Source organism: Dysidea avara, chromosome 5 (assembly GCF_963678975.1).
Source record: "Dysidea avara chromosome 5, odDysAvar1.4, whole genome shotgun sequence".
Classification (NCBI taxonomy): domain Eukaryota; kingdom Metazoa; phylum Porifera; class Demospongiae; order Dictyoceratida; family Dysideidae; genus Dysidea; species Dysidea avara.
The window spans coordinates 17899021-17920637 of record NC_089276.1 but is presented as its reverse complement, the minus strand read 5'-3'; the positions used below and the strand labels follow the sequence as shown (position 1 = coordinate 17920637).

The 21617-nt window shown below is 36.7% G+C and overlaps 1 protein-coding gene across 1 annotated transcript; it reads left to right on the top strand.

Moving 5' to 3' along the window:
* The first annotated feature begins 9011 nt into the window (after positions 1 to 9011).
* LOC136255903 (latrophilin-like protein LAT-2) lies at positions 9012 to 21196 on the top strand. Its single transcript, XM_066048804.1, has 18 exons — positions 9012 to 9041; positions 9154 to 9760; positions 15157 to 15210; positions 15266 to 15424; positions 17303 to 17375; positions 17436 to 17535; positions 18885 to 19018; positions 19611 to 19737; positions 19801 to 19907; positions 19969 to 20077; positions 20136 to 20289; positions 20350 to 20416; positions 20465 to 20531; positions 20582 to 20671; positions 20724 to 20840; positions 20947 to 20988; positions 21038 to 21115; positions 21167 to 21196. The coding sequence occupies exons 2-14, from the start codon at positions 9556 to 9558 to the stop codon at positions 20639 to 20641; spliced, it is 1416 nt and encodes a 471-aa protein (XP_065904876.1). The 5' UTR covers positions 9012 to 9041; positions 9154 to 9555; the 3' UTR covers positions 20642 to 20671; positions 20724 to 20840; positions 20947 to 20988; positions 21038 to 21115; positions 21167 to 21196.
* Positions 21197 to 21617: the final 421 nt, after the last annotated feature.

The window sequence follows — 21617 nt, the reverse complement described above, 5'->3', positions numbered from 1 at the left end:
CAAACAAATCACCCAGCAGAAAGTTCCGCTATGAACAGATCACACTGTAGAGAGTTCAGTTAGAAACAAGTCATCCTGTAGATAGATCAGCTAAAAGAAGTCACTTTGTAGAGAGTTCAGCTACAAAGAAACCACCATGTAAGGGAGTTAAGCTGCAAACAAATCACCTGTAGAGAATTCAGCTAGGAACAAGTCACCCTGTACAGAGATCAGCTAGAAACAAGTCATCCTGTAGAGAGTTCAGCTAGAAGAAGTTACATTATAGAGAGTTCAGTTACAAAGAAACTACCATGTAGAGAGTTCAGTTGCAAACAAATCGCCCTGTAGAGAATTCAGTTACAAACAAATCACCCTGTAGAAAGATCAGCTAGAAACAAGTCACCCTGTAGAGAGATCAGCTAGAAACAAGTCACCCGTAGAGAGTTCAGCTAGAAGAAGTTACATTGTAGAGAGTTCAGCTACAAAGAAACTACCATGTAGAGAGTTCAGCAGCAAACAAATTGCCCTGTAGAGAATTCAGCTACAGACAAATCACCTTGTAGAAAGATCAGCTAGAAGAAGTTACCTTGTAGTAGGGCTGGGCGGTTTCTCGGTATTATAGTAATACCGCGGTATTGCAATGAAACGATATCTGTATCGCGTAGATTTAGGTGAAACGATAATATCACAATATCGATATTATTACGATTTTTAGTGTTTGTGACAGCTTATTAAGCCCTTAAGGTTGTTATAATGTACCTCAAATAATCACGTGATACTACTGCAAACAAGGACCTAGTACTAGCTAGTCAATTTTTTTACAAAGATCGGGATACTCTAATAGAACAGTCAGCTAGGATCAAGATACCCTAATAAAGCAGTCAGCTACTCTAATATAGCAGTCATCTTTAATAACCGCGATAAATAGTAATATCGTGATATATTTCTGTACGATATATCGTGAAGCGAAACTCCAATACCGCCCAGCCCTACCTTGTAGAGAGTTCAGCTACAAACAAATCACCCTGTAGAGGGTTCAGCTACAAACAAGTCACCCTGTAGAGAGTTCAGCTAGAAGAAGTTACCTTGTAGAGAGTTCAGCTACAAACAAATCACCCTGTAGAGAGTTCAGCTGGAAGAAGTTACATTGTAGAGAGTTCAGTTGCAAAGAACTACCATGTAGAGAGTTCAGCTGCAAACAAATCGCCCTATAGAGAATTCAGCTACAAACAAATCACCCTATAGAGAGTTCAGCTAGAAACAAGTTACACTTTAGAGAGATCAGCTAGAAACAAGTCACCCTGTAGAGAGTTCAGCTAGAAGAAGTTACATTGTAGAGAGTTCAGCTACAAAGAAACTACCACGTAGAGAGTTCAGCAGCAAACAAATTGCCCTGTAGAGAATTCAGCTACAGACAAATCACCTTGTAGAAAGATCAGCTAGAAGAAGTTACCTTGTAGAGAGTTCAGCTACAAACAAATCACCCTGTAGAGGGTTCAGCTACAAACAAGTCACCTTGTAGAGAGTTCAGTTAGAAGAAGTTACATTGTAGAGAGATCAGCTAGAAACAAGTCACCCTGTAGAGAGTTCAGCTAGAAGAAGTTACATTATAGAGAGTTCAGTTACAAAGAAACTACCATGTAGAGAGTTCAGCAGCAAACAAATTGCCCTGTAGAGAATTCAGCTACAAACAAATCACCCTGTAGAAAGATCAGCTAGAAACAAGTCACCCTGTAGAGAGATCAGCTAGAAACAAGTCACCCGTAGAGAGTTCAGCTACAAACAAGTCACCCTATAGAGAGTTCAGTTAGAAGAAGTTACATTGTAGAGAGATCAGCTAGAAACAAGTCACCCTGTAGGGAGTTCAGCTAGAAGAAGTTACATTGTAGAGAGTTCAGCTGCAAAGAAATTACCATGTACAGAGTTCAACTGCAAACAAATTGCCCTGTAGAGAATTCAGCTATAAACAAATCATCCTGTAGAAAGATCAGATAGAAGAAGTTACCTTGTAGAGAGTTCAGCTACAAACAAATCATCCTGTAGAGAGTTCAGCTACAAACAAGTCATCCAGTAGAGAGATCAGCTAGAAGGACCATTTTGCAGAGAGGTTAGTTACAAAGAAATCACCCTGCTTCATCTTTTCTTCTTCCTGTAGTAAAGAAAAAATGACAGGTTAAAAATCCCTAAAGCCGGCCTTCTATGGCCGGCTTTATGGCCGGCTTTGGGGTATACAAATACAAAAAGAAGTGAAATCTAATCCAAAACAGCCAACTGTAAAAAAAGAGTGCGGCCCTCAAAAAGATTATGGTGAAAAAAGATGTGAAATCCAAGGTGGCGGCCAAGAAATGGCTGTGATGGTAGGTTAATGGTAAAAATTTTAATAACAACAATTCAGGTGAATTTGGTGCCACTTGGTCTTGGCACAAAATTCACCTGACTTGTCGTTATTAAAATTTTTACCATTAACCTACCATCACAGCCATTTCTTGGCCGCCACCTTGGATTTCACATCTTTTTTCACCATAGCCTTTTTGAGGGCCGCACTCTTTTTTTACAGTTGGCTGTTTTGGATTAGATATATTTATTACAGAACTCTCCATGGTGGTTTCTTTGTAACTGAACACTCTACAAGGTGACTTCTTCTAACTGCTCTCTCTACAGGGTGAATTGTTTGTAGCTGAATGAACTTCTTCTAGCTGATCTCTCTACAGGGTGATTTGTTTGCAGCTGAGCTCTTTACAGAATGGTTTCTTTGTAGCTCAACTCTCTACAAGGTGACTTCTTCTAGCTGATCTTTCTACAGGGTGATTAGTTTTTAGCTGAATTTTTTACAGGGTGATTTGTTTGCAGCCGAACTCTCTACATGGTGGTTTTTATCAACATGCTATGATCCCTACTATAGTTGATAATTCCAAATTGTTTTTGTGTACTTGTACATAATTATATGAATAGGCTCATATAACTGAGTATAATAATTGTTGCCATTGTAAACTAATGGATCCAGTTTTTTAACAGCTGATATTTTTGATAATGGGCCAGGTACTAAGTTGGCTTTGTGATAGGAACACACTGTAAATTTTTCTGCACTGTATGTTATTTGATTTTTTACCATAGGAATTTAGTAATACATTACAGCATCTTTTTCCAGCTTTGTAAATTTTTGTCACCTCTTCAGCTGCTACAGTATACAAATTTTTAATTTTTTTTTTTTTACTTATGGGTGATCAAAGAGTGCAGAGTCACTTTGTCCATGAAGGTTTCATGGTTGAGTTTGATTGTTATACTGGCCTGGGTGACTATTGACTAATATGATTTTTAAACCAGGAATGTGCCCACAGTCAGCCGAAGGCAGGCTGTGGGCATGCACCTGGTTTACTGAAATTTTTTTCATAAATGTGTGTCTGTGTGTGTCTGTGTGTCTGTGTGTGTGTCAGTGTGTGTGTGTGTGTATCTACCCATCTACCCATGTTTGTCCGTACACACTCACATGAGCAAAGTCCTTAAAATTGGTAAAACAGCTTTTTCGTAAGAAGTAAAAGCAAAATGAAGTCTGTATTAAACTTCCACACAGGTAAACTTTGCTCTGAGGTGGTTTTTTTGGTGGTCAGAATTACAGGTGCTGGTGGCGACTCACTTTAAACTTTGTGAATTACCTTCCTTTCAGGGTTTACAGGCGTTTGACAACTGAAAAACAACTCTGCAAGCCTTGTAGACTACCAGGAATAGCCTATACCTTCAAGTTAGAAAGGGGGAATATCCCTATATATGCGAACAAAAATGAAGAGCAGTTTTGAGGCTTTGTCGAGAGAATTTGTGGAATACACACGATAGTCAAACTATAAAACAGATTAGAAAATACTTCTGTGCATAAAATGCTGTTAAAAGCGCTTTGTTTAACAAGCACTTCCTTAGCAGTCCTTAGCAACTTAATTAAAGAATTATGAAAATTTCATGAATTGCAAAATCTGACAATTACAATAAATTAATTATGTGTTATTGCACAACCAAAACCTATATTGGTTAGAATAATAAAATAGTAATACAGATAGTTGGTTAATTCCAGATGAGTTAGCTAGCTGCATGGCGCCTGATTTTTAGAAGTAGCACAACATCAACTTGTTTTTTTTTTAGATTTTAGAAGTTCTGAGATAGCATTTTAGACTACTTTTACTATGTTGATATGGATCAATCAAGTAACTACTTGTAGTTTTTAAGACAGTAATGTGACTGCTGGTAGATTGCCCCTTTAGAGTACCTTGATCTTTTTGACAAGCATCGGTCAATGAAAATTGGGAAGCCATGGCTCCCCCATTTCAACAGCCTCTATTACTTTGCGATTTTACACTGTAGCTATCAATGTAAGCTTTCAACGATCAACATATTCCATTGGTGAGAAAAATGGTTCAGTACAACTTGCGCTAGTTCTCAGGAACCCATCATCAACTGATATTACTGTACAAGTTAGAAGTAATGACATTACAGCAACTGGTAAGTAGACCAACATCAACTTTAACAACATGTTAACGGTGAGAATATTACAGGAGGGTGATGATTATGATTCTGGACCATACAATGTCACGTTTATTGCTGGCACAACCAGTGTTTCATTTGATGTTCCAATAATTGATGATGATATAGTGGAAAGCAGAGAAACATTTAACCTTGCTGTTACCTCTTCCTCACTGCCCAATAATGTTTATCGTGGTGTTCCAAATGTTACTACAGTGACTATACTGGATGATGAAGGTACTTTTTTATTTAGAATTAATTGCTGTGTTAACAATCTATGGAGCAAACAAGTACTGCTCTGTTGGTACAAAAGGTAGTACTGTGCCTAGCCATTGAACTAGATCATTAGTAATTATAATATTTGAATTTGATACTATGTAGTTTATGTTCAAAGAAGGAGCTCACTTAAAATTCAAATTCACATAGTGGCCCCATTATTCTCTGTATAAATATAGCCATAAACACTGCATTGGACAAACACTACATTGTGTTAGAAGTATGCTGAATGGACATAGTAGTGTTAGCTTTGAAATAGAATAAGAGATGAATGTAATTACCACTTTGACACTTCATATCAAAAGAGCTTCCCAGGCTACATTCGTAATGAAACCTGATTGGAAACTTGCCTGGGCTACATCTGGTCATACACATGGTTTCTGATTCCAAAAATGGGTGTGTATGTGTACGGTATTTCATCTGACCAAATCTGCACTTGCAGCAAAGAAGGTTTATGCTAAAAGCAGCTAGTGTGAGTGTTTTATTACACTTATGTATAGGCAGGGAAAGTTTACTCTGAGGCATATACTTCATGTCTGTTCAAAGTATGGGTGAACCTGGTTTCTGAATATGGTGTGACCAGCCTTCCCAGTAGTTGTAGTGACCAAACAACAACAGTGCCAGCCTTGTAGGCTACCAGAAATTGCATTTCCCTTACAAGTTGAAGGAGGTGTGTGACAAGAAAATGAAGAAGAAAAGCAAGGCTTTTTGTCAAGAGAATTTCCTAAAGAAACACCATTGATAAACAATAATCAATTAAGTAGTTTTGAGTGTTTGTGGTTCGTTTGAGTTATGCTACCTTCACAATGGAAGGTGGTGATTAATAAATTACAAAATAATAAAATTATGAAATACATGGAATTGATAAGTAAGTAGAGGTCACCCCACAAGCTTCCAAAATTCCTGCCTTTAAAAGTAATCCTAGACACATCCTCCTGCCTGCCAGCCAGCCAGCCCAGCCCAGCCAGCCCTGCCTGCCCTGCCTGCCCTGCCCTGCCTGCCCTGCCCTGCCTGCCTGCCTGCCTTCCCTGCCTGCCTGCCTGCCGTGCCTGCCTGCCTGCCTGCCCGCCCTGCCTGCCTGCTTGCCCACAGTCACAAGGCTGGAGGCCGAACAAAGCAGCACATGGCCATCATTTTGCACCACAATAACAAACTCACCAGTGGCATGTGCCTTTTGGGGTTCCAACGAGTGTATGCCCTCTGTGCTATGCCTTTCTTTTTATCTTCAATCAGGCTAGTCATCGTCTTCTTCATACATGGAAATTATATCAAGGCATTAATATTCCATATCATTACTTTCCTTGAGCAGCATATTAGGTGTCACAAACTTATTTACGGTGTTCATACACAGTAGATAGCTGTAACTGAGTAGATACCTGTAACTGCACAATTGGATCGAGACTACCCCCATTAGCAGATTAATAACAATTGAACGTGGGACCATTCATCTTATCAATCTATTTACACGATCATAATGACTATACCTCTTACTAATAGTCAAGCTGTATTTATAATGCTAGCACAATGTACATAATGGAATAATGACATGCCCCTTGGGTAGGTGAAAGGCTGTCTCGATACATTCTAATGCATCAGACACCCTAATAGAACAGTCACATGTGTATAGCTGTATGCTATAACAACAAATCAAATAAACTAGTAATTTAATTTTTAAATGAAATAGGGATTCAAGTGATAAAAAGTAGTGAAAAAAGCCTAGCTTGATGGGAAAATCCCTACTTTGTTTGGTATTGAACAAAATCATTGTTACAACATGCCATTGTAGGAATTTTCTCACAGAGCTATGCTGTAATACCATCATTCATCGCTACTTTTATTGCTTGGATTCCTAGTTCACGTTTATATTAATTTGATAATAGAAAATTTTTATTTTCCACTTGCAGATATGACTATAGCTAGGGACCCGCCGATTATGCTGGCATAATAATGAGCATAATAGGTGTCTGAAAGCATTGAGCATAATGCTAGCATAATAGGCACAACACTTGTGCACTACCATAAATTCTTGCTTATCAAAATACATATCACAGAAAAAGATCGATATACTCTAATAGAACAGTCAGAGAATAATCAGACAACTGACTGTTCTATTAGAGTATATCGATCTCCTCTGTGACATGCAATTTGACAAGCAAGGATTTAGAGCTGTGCTTACTGTTTTCCCATAAGGCCACACCAAGTCAAACCTTAGTTTCTGGTCACCCGCCCGCATGGTAAACCTGGAACCCTAGTTTATGAGGACTATTATTAATATTACAGGTGCTTAAGTGCACGTGACCCAGCAAGACACTTATATTTTACTGCAAAAGATCGATATACTCTAATAGAGCAGTCAGGGATTCCAATAGAGCAGTCACACTACTCTTAACTCTAATATTAGGTATATATGCCACACTAATAAAATGTTTCTAACTATAGCTAGTTTTGTCCTTGATTATGATTATAACTGTTACTAATGCTTCTGTAACCAAAGTAATTTCAGTAGCATTAACTACTAGTCCATGCAGATGGGCCATAGCTTTAACTTTATAATTCAAATGTAGTCCTCTAATGATTAGTCTAGTAACTTCAAATTCCTTATCACTGAACACTACAGGGGTATGGAAAGCCGGCAACATTCGGTGAGCTTAAACTTAAACTTTTCCATAACTAAAATTAGATTGGCAAGTAGAAACCCTTATAGTTTAAACATTCCCAGATGATCACTAAAAAACACTAGTCTGGAGCACTCAATGACTCAAAACTTTGACAGTTACTTTTCTCAAGGTTACTGAATAGAAGACTGGAAACACATAGCTAGTGGGCTAAGACTTCACATTTGAATGAAGAATTTCTGATGTGAAAATAGAAGTTAAATTTCATTTTGGATCATGATCATTTGAACAACTTAGCTACAAGTCATAGTAATACTTTCCTGACATAGCTAATGAGACATTTATTTCACTTGGAAAGCATAAGTAGCTACATGAGCAAAACATTTCCTATAGTATATTCTAAATAAATAAATAAATATACTTAAATGCTATACATCAGTGTATAGCTAGCCATGATCCATCAACAACTTTCCTAGTGCATTTTTTGCCAAAGCACAACTACTTATGTTGTTGGTTAAGTTTGACTAAAAACAAAATCAACATGAATTTGCTAAATTGAGCAAATAATAATACCATACAGCATATTGTCACAGTAGAGTCTATGGTCCTGAAGTCCTGATCATCCGCCCGCCCGCATCGATTTGTAGGCTTGGGAGTGACCAGAAACTAAGGTATGACTTGGAGTGGCCTAAAGTACTAGAAAAACATGGGAACTGAGATATAAATATTGAGCATAATTTGAGCATAATAGGTAAGTATTGAGCATTAATTTAAGCATAATAGGCAAAATTTCGAGCAGTGCAGCATAGCATAATAGGTAAAATAATGAGCATAATCGGCGGGTCCCTAACTATAGCATAATTGGTTGTCTGTGTTGAAGGTTATATTGAACACAGTGTACAAATCAGGATTACATTAGTTGTTGTTCTCAATTAATCACATCCAGACCACACCACTTAAATAAACACCAATCTATAAATTATGCTATGCATATATCAATGACTTGACATTTTCCACACATTTTGCTGTCTACCAAATACATGGAACTGTTCTGCACTAATGTTATTGTTATAATTTTGTAGTTATCAATTTGAGCTTCAGTCGGTCAACATACAGTGTTGATGAAGGTGATGGACCAGCACAACCTGTACTAGTTCTCAGTAAACCATCATCAACTAATATTACTGTACAAATTACTGATACTCCCTACCCTCCAAATGCTGCCACTAGTAAGTGGAGTAACATCATCACAAAATGTTAATAGTAGTAATAATATTACAGGAGGAGGTGTTGATTATGATTCTGGACCATATACTGTCACGTTCACTGCTGGACAGATCAGTGTTCCATTTGATATTCCAATAAATGACGATAGTATATTGGAGGGTGATGAAAGTTTTACTCTCACAGTCTCCAATGCTACATTTCTTTTAACAATTATAGATAATGAAAGTAAGTAACAGGTAGCAAACTATATGTGTGATGTTTCTAATTTTGTAGAATTAACAATTGAGTTTGCTCAACGAAATTTCAATGGCTCTGAACCAACTGATGACTCTTTTGGTTTGATTCCTGTAATGTTATTGCTGAAAGGAGGAACATCTGTTAGTGACATAAGTGTAAATGTGATACCATCTGACCAGTCACCATTATCTGCTGAGGGTAAGAGATGTGTGTCCTATACTGACTAGTTAGTTAGTGTTGTCTGATCAGGTAATGGAGTGGACTACACTTCTTCTCCTATCACTGCCACCTTCATTGCTGAAACTACTAGTACTAGAATTGATGTACCAGTAATCAAAGACAACATTGGAGAAGGATTAGAAACATTTGACCTAAACTTTACTATTATTCCTTCATCTCCAAGTGATGTTGAACCAGGACACATTACACAGCTATTGGCCAAATTATTGATACAACAGGTCACAATATTGGTTAACTTAGAACATTATTTGTGACCGGGCCTGCAACAATAGGGCATGTGGGCACAAACTACATCCCGTCACTCTACAGGAAATATCTCAGTATTGGAAAAGTATATTTCCATTCTGTAACTTACATCATGATGCCCATTAACTGCTTACATAGAGCTGAAAATTGCAGTGCCATAACATAATGGTACAAAACGTTATGAGTGATGAAAGTTTGAAAAAGTAGACAAAAATCATGTGCCCACATGCCCTATTTTCGCAGGCCCAGTCACATTTTAGTCAATTTTGTTATTGCCACAGGTCTGTTGGTTAATTTTACTAGTAACAACTTTACTAACTTAGAAGCATCTCATTTTGTTACAACTAAGATTGCTTTATCATATTATGAAATAAAAAATATCTTGATTGAGATTGAAGTAGTAGTATCAGAGTTTTCACCAAGAGCAACAGGTACTTAGTGCGTTATGTAATAGCTTTGTATGTTTCTTAATATGCTATTTGTAGGACACTGCTGAAAAACAGTTTTTCTAGTCTCCCGTTAAATTATTAAATCCATTAAAAGCATTAATAGAGTGCAAAGTTTACTGAATGTTGTGTTTCTTATTTGTTGCTTATTGTATTGCATGAACTTCACCATCAAACTATCATTAGTCTTTTAGCAACAGTTTTAGCTTGTTGTATGTTCCCAGCTTGGAAGTATTAGTTTATCTGTTGTTCAGCTTAAAAGCATTATCCTTGTAGGTTATGTACGGTGTAACTTGATTTAGCCAATCAGTATCAGTTAGGAATATCGTTGAAGTATTGTAACAAAGTATTCAATCCTTAATGAGTGTTGTTCAATACAACTTTACCATTTAATCCACTGAGAAAGTTCTCTAGTCAAGCTAAAGCATTGTCAGTCTCAAAGCACACAAAAGTATTTAACTTTTACCTTGACCACTTCCATGACTGCTGTATTAGGGTGGCTGCTTTAATAGGTTATTCAATCTAGTTGTTCATAGTAGCCTGCATGGTCTCAGGTAAAGTTGAAAAGTTGTTTAGGGACACGATAACAATGTTAAACTTTTGTAGTGATATAGAATATGTTCAACTACCACTCCTTTAATGAAAATATAGTCAAATAATTCTTTGTACTGTCTGTATTATGCATCTACAAGGAAAGTAAGAGTTCATGCCTCAGTATGGTTCCTCACATGAAGAAGAGGTGGTGATGAAAAGAATTGTAAATAAAAGATAAGGAAAACCGCAAAGAATGGACATTTGTTAGAACCCCAAATGACATATTCCCAGCTTGGATTGTCAAGGGTATACAATGCATGATTTAGTTACTAGCCCTTTGACTGTGGTGAGGCAAGTCAGCAGGCAGGTAGAACAGCAAAAATCATGTTGTAAAATACATAATATTGGTACTTTTGTGAGTATATTCCTATTTGTGACCGGATCTGTATAAAGGGACATAATCGCACAAGCCTAAATTAACAGTATAAAGCATTGAATACATTGGGTGAAATACTTGCTTATTATTGAAAAAATTCTGTAAATTTTTTAACCCCTCTTACTTAGTGAAGGAAGGGACTAACAATAAAAACCTGGATAGAGTAAGCCACCAATGTTTGACCACCATCGGTTCAGACGCAATTTTTCTTTAAACCTGCAAAGAAAACTTTTGCTTTTGCTATGCTTTTGGAGAGGTCTAGGCCATAAACTCTTGTATGCAAAATTTCAGACCTGCAGCTTTCTTCATCTGGCTGCAGGAGCTCCAAAAGTGACCTGTCCGAATGTTCTCAATTCTCAGACAAAAATATGTATTATCGGTCAAGTGGTACTGCTTGTAATGCTTGAAGCCGATCAAGTCTTTTTGTGCTTGATATGAAAGAGCAACTCTAAATACTTTCCAAATTTATGCAGATATTTGGCTTACTACTTATTGGCTGTGAATTACAAAGCTCCAAAGTCACCTCTGTCGTGCAATCTTAAATTCGGTTGCATGTGAAGCTCGTGCAAATCAAATAGTCATCTATATCGAATCCAAAGCTATTTTTTATGAACACTGAGAGCATCGGTTACCCTTCAATAGTAAATATATACTGTACATGCACGATTACCGAACCTTGATTTTTACCCAAATAGCTACATTACATTTAGGATTCTCTGACAATAGCAGCCTAGCTACTGCACCCAGCACACATACACACAATTCAAATCCACTTAAATGGGGTTTTGACTATCCCCTATCTTAAAAATATCTAAAGTTTCTCTCCAAAATGTCCAGGACATTAGCCAGATCGAAACACTCTAATAGAACAGTCACGTATTATACAATTGGAACAGTCAGAAATCTAAGGGCCATTCCCAGGTATATTCACTTCAATAAGACTGGTAATATATGAATTTAGTTGATCACAATGCTTAAATACTGATTACATGCGATAATACATTGGCTGACCATTATATTAGGGTAATTGACTGCCCTATTAGAGTATTTCGATCTGGCTAATGTCCTGGACATTTTGGAGAGAAACTTTTGACATTTTTAAGACAGGGGATAGTCAAAACCCCATTTAAATGGATTTGAATTGTGTGTATGTGTGCTGGGTGCAGTAGCTAGGCTGCTATTGTCAGAGAAGCCTATATATTTGGGCAAAAATCAAGGTGCATGTATCTATTTACTATTGAAGGGTAACTGATGCTCTCAATGTTCATAAAAAATAGCTTTGGATTCGATATAGGTGACTATTTGATTTGCACAAGCCTCACATGTGGCAGAATTTAAGATTGTACAACAGAGGTGACTTTGGAACTTTGTAATTCACAGTCAATAAGGAGTAAGCCAAATATCTGCATATATTTGGAGAGTATAAGAGTTACTCTTTCATATCAAGCACAGAAAGACGTGATCAGCTTCAAGCATTAAGAGCAGTGCCACTCGACCGATAATAGATATTTTTGTCCGAGAATTGAGAACATTTGGACAGGTCATTTTGTAGCTCCTGCAGCCAGACGAAGAAAGCTGCAGGTCTGAAATTTTGCATACAAGAGTTTATGCAGGTTTAAAGAAAAATCACGTCCGAACCGATGGTGGTTGGACATTGGCGGCTTACTCTATCATCTTATTCGCCTGCTCAAGAGGAGTTGGAAAATCTTTGTTTCGTTGCAGTAGACCCAATGATATGTAAGTTATTAGTGCTTGTTTACGTCATGTCAAAGCAATTGTATGCGATCAATTTTTCTTCACTAATTTCACCTTTATATGCAGTGAAGAAAGGAAAACTTACCCAGTAATTGATTCCCCTGCTCATGGCAAACATAATGATGAAAACGTTAGCTCCATACCTCAATCCATTGGTAAGTTACAACCGTTTTCGTAAGCGCCTGTAATTTATTTTCCCTACAAGTATAAGAAAAAACTTGGAGTTTTAAATTAGGTACAGTGTATAATGCTGCAATAAAAAGTACTGAAACAAGCTGGATCGGAGTAGTACGTAATGTCCAAATACTGTAAAACTATAAGAAGTGAATATCCCTACTGTGCATTGAGTTTAGCACAGTAGGGATGTTCACTTCTTATTGTTTTACAGTATTTGGAGATTATGCACTACTCTGATCTAGCTTGTTTCAGTACTTTATATTGCAGCATTATACACTGTCCGTAATCTAATTTAAAACTCCAAGTTTTTTCTTATACTTGTTTGTGAAGTTTTTTTGCAAGCGTATGACCACTAAATATCTGCTGAGTTACTCACAGCACTGTTATACTAGATTATGACTCATACAATAACAATTGATCAGTGGGCATGGCTCTACATAAGCCTGCAGACAATAATGGACGTGGATTCGTGCATACCTATGGACTGATGAATGGGTGCGGCTACCATGTCTACAGACAGTAATTTACGTAAGTGGGCGTGGATTCGTGCATACCTAAACACTGATGAATGAACGTGGCTACCATATTTCTACAGACTGTAATTTACGTAAGTGGGCGTGGCTCACAAAAGAAGCAGAGCTACGTTATGACGTGTAGTAACATGTCCACATTTAATTTAGCACGTGGGGTCAGACCCGAATAATCTGTAAAGCAGGACCTGGATGACCCGACTCAGTTTAACATTGTTACTAAATAAACTATATTTATTGACTTACACATTGCTATATGGTTCGCCTTGAGTTGCTCTCTCTGATCAATATCAACAGTGAGTCACGTACGCGTGTGTTTTTGGTGCAACCAGCGACCACGTGTATTCGAATAGTTCGATGCAATATAAGGTAGGCGGGGGTAACTTCGTGAAGGGGGTAACTTCGTGGATTTTAACTTTGATCGGCTGTTACTCCTCAATGGCTTAACCGAATGCTTTGAAATTTGCTGTGAAGATACGCTAGTATATAGCGATTAATTTGCATCCAAGCACCAGTGTCTAGCTTTTCTGAGTTTTGCAAAATCATTAGTTTTTCAAGAACATGTAACACGATTTTTACTTAAAAACTTAATAGGCATACCAAAACCTACTACTGATCACTTCTATAAGGAAAATTCTTTCCCAAATCAACCGTCTGTTAAGTATACTGCCTATTCTAATCAACCGAGATTTGATTATCCGAATACAAATTGTTCTCTAACTTGTCTTCAATTCTATCGGCGTAGAAAAGCTCAGGGAACAAGCTAAGCATTGTGTGCAACTTCTTTCTGACAACAATCGCGGACTCTATAGGGAGAAACACGAGAATACGTAAATTCACGAAGTTACCCCCAAACGCGTTTTTTGACACCACCGGATGTTTAGTGCTATATCTCTTCAGCAATAAGCTCAAATCTCTTGTAAGTTGGTATGCTGAGAGTACATATGTACGCGCCTAACATAACGAACTTTGGTTAAAATCGATTCGGTAGATCGAAAGTTATAAACGAAAAAGCAAAGTATTCACGAAGTTACCCCCGCCTACCTTACACTGGTATGGAAGCCGTACTGTAATCTATTAACACTCAGCGGTAGAACCTTGACTGATGGCCATGATAAACAAGGATAAAAGCTAAGACAAAAGTGCAAGCATTGTATGCTTATCAATATACCAAAGGTTTTTTCTTAAGTGAACTAGAAACATTTCTGCAAAAAGATTAGGGCTGTAGCTGTAGCCACTTTCCCGCTACGCTTGACTGAAGGCGTCAGGCAGGCAGGCAGTAGAAAATTCTGTTGAATAATTTTTTTTCTAAATTCTGTAGCAACTTGACACAAATGTTTCGGGTCGATCTGAAGACACTTTTAGGCTTGGTTTTACCCAACCAATACTGTTATGTCGTTGTTAGGAAAAATCGTGGCAGGTTTTTGGGTTATATTATATCTAATCAAAAACAGCCAAGCTGTAAAAAAAGGTGTGGCCCCCAAAAAGGCCATGGTGAAAAAAGATGTGAAATCCAAGGTGACGGCCAAGAAATGGCTGTGATGGTAGGTTAATGGTAAAAATTTTAATAATGACAATTTAGGTAAATTTTGTGAAGCGGCACAAAAATTCACCTGAATTGTCGTTATTAAAGTTTTTACCATTAACCTACCATCACAGCCATTTCTTGGCCGCCACCTTGGATTTCACATCTTTTTTCACCATAGCCTTTCTGAGGGCCGCACACTTTTTTACAGCTTGGCTGTTTTGGATTAGATTATACTAACAGGAAACAGCTTCAGTCATTAATAACCTACTTGATAACAGCAACCAAGATAAATGGACACAGTTGCGACAAGTATATACTAATACTTTAATACTTTTTAATTGTGGTAAATTCTTAATGTAGACATCACCAGAAACCAGCCAGTCTTTGGTTAATAGCACTAAACAATTTGGAACACTTTTAGGTGGAACACTAAATGATGAAACACCAGAAGCTATTACAATTAGGAGTAATGTTGGTAAGTATGCTCATTAAAAAGTATTTGAATCTGTTATCATCATTACTATTTTTAGTCATAAAAGCTTCACTGATATCCAACGATAGTGTACAAGCAGGAGAAGATTATGTGTTTCCCAGAGAAAATGATGACTTGAGTAACTTTACTGGTGGAAATACTCAGTTTAGATTCCCTAATGATGCATTGAAAGGTGTTTTAAAACAACTTCCGAATTGTAAGTGTGTGCTGTATAAGAATATCATGTATAGAGAGGTTTGTATTGTCATATTGCAAATGTCATACATACGTTAATCATGATGGTACAAAATGGCAGTTAGTATAGTTTCAATCAGTCTGGAATGTCCTTAAAGTGTGTTTGTTATTCTCCTCACTATGATCCAAGTCTTAAATTTAGTGTTATTAAGAAGGCTGGCTGTGAACACGTGCCTGGTTTACTGAAATTGTTTTCCAAAAAATGTGTGTGTTTTTATGTATGTATGTGTGTATGTATGTATGTGTGTATAGTATACCATATAGCTGGTACTTTTTGAAAGGTTTTTATTTTGGATATTTCAAAGAGGCCTTCTCTTCAAAAAATAAATTCCCACGTCTAGTTGTTCTTCGAAATAAATTCCCACAAGTGAAAGCATGATCCAACTTTCAGCGATTCACTTGTGTATTCCTTGAGTTTTAGCTCAGTATTACTAATGATAATGGGTAAACTGTATCATTACTGTGCCAATAACCAGAAAGCAGGTGATCCAGAATGGGAATTGATGCCTAGAAGCTACGCTATGGCTGTAGCTAGCTATGATCAAGCGTGATCGAGCCAGTGAACTTACTCCACTCAAGACTCCCTCAGTCTTTTCTCCCCAATGCACAGGGATGGGAATTATTCCATCAGTACGTCAGTTTTTGGCAAACATTCATGCATCTTCATAAAATGTGACACAAATTTCTGTTTATTTGAAATCCATCCGGACTTAAAAATATGCACTCTTCGAAATTAAAATCCTTTGAAATTCAGATTTTGCTTCTTGTACGAAATTTTCTGTTTCGAAAATAACCCACTTTATGGTATTTGTTTGTTTTTCCGCACCCATGTGATAAAAGTGGCTTATGCTAAAAGCAGCCTGTATGTGAGAGATGAAGGCTGCACAAAGCCAGTATAAACCTTTGTGATACGTAAGCTTTTGCTTTGAGGCAGTGTATTCATGCCAACTTGAAAAATGGGTGAAGCAGGTTCCTGAATGTGTAATGAATGGCTTTAACAATGGGCTATATGGGCATAAAACAACCAAAAACCAGCTTATCTGGCATCGTGGGCTACCAGAAATAATGAATTCTTTCAAAGAGGAAGAGGGCATGTCCATACTTATGCAAATGAAAATGAAGGGCAGCCTCATGGCTTTCTCTACGCAATTTGCATGAGAAAAGACGACAGACACTCCATAAAACAGTTGAGATATTTCCTCCTATTTTGTCATTCTTTTAAATTGCTCTTTAATTGTTCCAACAACTTTTTTGACTAACTGATCCATTTACTATCATATGAATGATTTCAAATATCTGTCAGTTCCAGAAGTTACTGAGCTATGTACAGCGGCGGAGGAAGTAGTTGATATGAGGGGGGGCTCCGCTGGGCTGACCCAGACTTATTTCTATAGTTTGGTAAGGTGAGACCAAAAAAAAAAAAAAAAAAAGGTCACAACCAACTGACAAGAGTTTTCCACCTCACCAGCTACCATTTCTAGCTGATAAACTACATAAAAATCCTTACATAGCTCGCTACACACTGACTACTTTATTAGAGTGACTGCTCTATTAGAGTATCTCGATCTTTATCACGGTCTTCAAGAAAGATAATTTCGGTGTGATATCATTCTGAGGGGGGGCTAATCCCCCCCTCAGCAGACCGAAGGGGGGCTTTAGCCCCCTAGCCCCCCCTTTCCGCCGCCTATGGCTATGTATCAATTAATACCTTACAATGTAGGTGCCTGCAAACTAGAACTCACAACATGTACATTTTATTTTAACCTTGTAATGTATAGTTTGTCTGATTAATTAAGGACACTAATCAATTCTTTACTTTGATTTATTAAAATCACTATAGATACTATGGGATTTCCAATTACCAGTACAATACTCAGAGATGATATTATACAATTGCCTAACCCTAGCAATGAGTAAGAGAACAGTAGCAAGTCATAATAAACATTACTGCTATTATTGTGTTGCTTTCTTAGAAATGAAACATTTCTTCCAATTACTCCAATAGTCTCCATTCAAGCTCCTGTACCTGTTAATACTTCTGAAAACAATGCCATCATGATATCATTTCCTGTGGTGAGTATATACGTACACCATACAGAAACTGCACATTTCATACTACTTTTGTAATACTTTACACATGATACAATTGAGAAGTAATTTACATCTGTAGTTCAATTGATATGCATCCGACTTGTTCTTATATTTAGTTAGACAGCACACAATCACCACCATTAATTTTTCTTTTAGCACCACCAATATTTCACAGTAACCTTGCTGAACAAACATCAATGACATTGTGCATTTGAACTTTGTGTTCTATTAATACAACATATTATATCTGATCAATTTGTTGAAAGACCTAGCTTGTTTACTAGCTTCATCCATGCACCATTAGCTATGTAGCAGCTAATTGCTAAATTTCTGTTTCTTCTACTAGGCTGTATTGGTGTGTAGTTTTTACAGTGCTATAAGTGTGTATTTTTACTCCATTTAGAAAATGGTATACATAATTATCTTTCATCTTTCAGGTTTATATGGTATGCACAGAATCATTTAATATTTCAAATTTACTGAGGCTCCTAATGTCACTAAGAAACCTGTATAAAAAGTGATTGTACGTTTACATTTTGTACAAGATATGATTACATCATGATGTTATATTCAACCTCTAACCTGTACACATCAGCGTCTTGGAATTTTCAACTAGAGTAGGGACTGTAGCACATCAATAAAAAGTACCGAAACAAGCTGGAGTAATGCACGATATTAAATCACAGTAAAACAATAAGAAGTGTTATATCTCTACTGTGCTCTTCCTTGTGGTATCTTGAGCACAGTAGGGATATAAGACTTCTTATTGTTTTACTGTGATTTAATATCGTGCACTGCTCCAGTTTGTTTCAGTACTTTTTATCAATGTGCTATAGTCCCTACTCTAGTTGAAAATTCCGTATTTTTCTGTGTACTTGTTTGTTACCTTTTTTTGCAAAATAAAATTATGACTGGTCAACATCAAACAGTGAAAAAATCAAGCGCATAGCCTTAGCCATTATCAAGTTATGCTTGTCTGAATTAAGGCATCAGTTACTCAGTCAGTAGAAAATTCTGTTTAATAATTTGTTAAAAAATCCGTAGCAACTTGTTGAAAGTGTTTCTGGTCAATCTAAAGGCTTTTTGGGCTTAGTTTTACCTAACCAATACTGCCTCACCATCATCAGGGAAAGGTGTTTTTTTTTCAAGGGTCACACCCATATCTTTGTGGAGGCACATCCATATCTTTGTGGTCCCAATACTATACAGTACTATTGCACTGTATGATGGTTACTGTCCAATGATTATGATTTACAATAATTACTGCAACTACCTTAAACTTACTGTAGTACCTGTATACTCACTGTAACAATTATGTTGTCTTCTAATAGAAAGATGACTCACAGATATTTGAAAGCTTGAAACTTTCTCGCAATTTACCAACTACTCTGCAGACACTTGCATCAAGACAACTGAGAACCAAATCATGTCAATTTTATGATCACAACTTGCAGGATTTGCAACTGTAAGAACAGTATTACTGATTTTACCAATTAAATTCCACTGCTACTGCATGCACATAATAACTTTAATACATGTGGCAGGTATGTCAACAGCCAATTTTGGAAGGTTTTGATAAACCTGCTTTTTGCCAGTTTTGGCAACATTTGGTATCATATTTTTGCCAATTGTGGCAAAATTAGGCTTATCCCAGATGCTGGTAAATTCAACATTGTCCATATTTTGCCAAATGTAGATCCAACATGTTGCCATTTTTATCTTTCTATTGGGTTCCATATTTTGCAGCTTTTGGGTTATTGCTAAAGTTGGAACACCCTTAAAAGCAAAGTTTAGCAATGTAAAGAATTTTATTTTGCCATTGTTGGAAATTACGAAATGCAACTTCAATGTTGTGACAACAACAAAATTAATGTAAAAGTTACCAAGCTTCAAAAACTGGCTCTTTTAAGCCCAAATTTAGGAGGACCTTTTTTGGCCAAATTTGGCAATAATGTTTAAGGGCAGCAACTATGGCTAATGTAGTTACTAAACGGAGATCTCATTTATATAGTAAATCATTTTCATAATAATTTGCAAATTGTTCGTACCGTCCATAGTAATCAAGCTGGTGGTTGGTCACAGGAAGGATTAAGATTAGATAACAGTTCTACTGACACAAGAATAACTTGTTTTACAACTCATCTGACTAGTTTTGCTGTACTTGTGAGCGTACATGGCACAAAAGTAAGGAGATATAATTAGGGAGCATAATTAAATATGTATGTATAATATTGTTTCCCTCCATAGCCAACACCAGCTGATGATGCATTGTCAATAATTTCATATATTGGATGCGCAATATCTCTAGTGTGTCTTTGTCTTTCCGTTGTGATACTGACATATGTGCTATTTAGGTAAGTGGTCCTTCTGTATTTACACTCAGTATGTTATGATTCATTGTTATTTTTGATATAGAACAAAAGATAAGAAGAATAACGTCTTCGTCCATCTTAATCTGTGCATTGCACTTGCGTTGGGTCTGATAGTATTTGTTTCTGGAATAGAAACTGCTACTGAATACCGAGTAAGCATTACTACATCTGTAGAATAAATTTTGTAAAATGTAAAATTGTAATTTTTAGGCCTCTTGTATAATTGTGGCAGTACTTTTACAATATTTCTTCATATCTGCATTTTGTTGGATGTTATGTGAAGGAGTAATGTTGTATATGATGTTGGTGACTGTGTTTGGTAATAAACTGAATCGTCGACTTTTCTTCTTTATCTTGGGTTGGGGTGAGCACAAGTGCACATAAGTAATTGTATTGTATAATTATATGATAATTTTTACATTAGGTCCAGCAATTCCAATAGTTGCTATATCAGCTGGAATAGTTCACAGACACTATGGGACTGATGACTAGTGAGTGTGAACTATTAGTGTTATGATTCTAATTTTGAGCACTAATAGTTGCTGGATAAAATCAGAGGATGGAGCAATTGCAGCATTTATTGCACCTATTGGGGCTATGATCTTGGTAATAAACTCTTCCCTGTGTAATATATAGTACATGACAATCAATTGCAGATAAACTGTGTGTTTCTTGGAATTACACTAAAAGTTTTATATCAAAATACTCAACCGTGAAAGAGCTTCTACTAAAGAAGCCACAGCAAAGTAAGTTCTATAAGTAATGTATAAACTGTGTTTCATTACTACTGGATACCAGGGACCTCCTGAAGGCCATAGTGATACTACTGCCTTGACATGGATAATTGGAGTTCTGGCTGTGAATGATGACACTGTAGCATTTGCATGGATATTTGCAATCCTGAATTCTCTACAGGTAGCTACTAACTACTATCATGTTCTGCTACAGATAACTTTTGTAGTTGTGCTTATTTACAAACCTCCTTGCAGAACTATGCCTTACTACAAATATTTATTTCTAGGGTGTCTTTATCTTTATATTTCATGTTGTCAGGAACAATCAGGTAGTTATGAGCAGAGTTATAGTGCAGTACTTATTGTGGTTATTTTAAGGTTGCTAAAGTATTTAGAGATCGGAACAACTTTTGGAAAGGAAGCAAACTATACAATTTCTACAGTAGAATTCGTTCTGTAAGTTTTAAGTTTATAATAAAGATTTAATCTATGTGCTTTGGATTACAGGATCGTAATAGCACAAGCACTATTACCAGTACAATGAAGTCAAGAAGTAAGTGTGGATGTGTGTAAGTATGTGTGTGTGTTGTGAGTGTTTGTATGTGTAGTATATATGTATGTATGTACCTGTGAAGTGAACAACTGTGATAGCGGCAGCTCAGTGTTTAAGGAATTGGGCATCCAGTATGGAGGTCCCAATTTCAAATTTCGACACTTTTCATGATTTTTACACTGTGGTGACTGTTCTATTAGGATATTGACCTGTGATTTACAGTTGTTTGTGTTTTTGCTTTGTAACTCTATAACTGTCAGTGAGATTTCTTTTGAACCACAAACGATTTGAGCTATGTATGATGGTTAATTTATATGCATACTGATTTTTAAGTTATTCACATGAGTAGTGTACCCTGTAGACATGACAAGTCGGCCTTTTTTGTGCAAATAATCATCTGTAGCT

Excerpts from the sequence above, each read along its gene's own strand:
- LOC136255903 (XM_066048804.1), top strand. The coding sequence starts at position 9,556 with ATGCCCTATTTTCGCAGGCCCAGTCACATTTTAGTCAATTTTGTTATT. Across the intron at positions 9,761-15,156 it reads GTTTTCACCAAGAGCAACAG|GTGGAACACTAAATGATGAA; the intron begins GTACTTAGTGCG and ends GAACACTTTTAG. Across the intron at positions 17,536-18,884 it reads TCATGATATCATTTCCTGTG|AAAGATGACTCACAGATATT; the intron begins GTGAGTATATAC and ends GTCTTCTAATAG.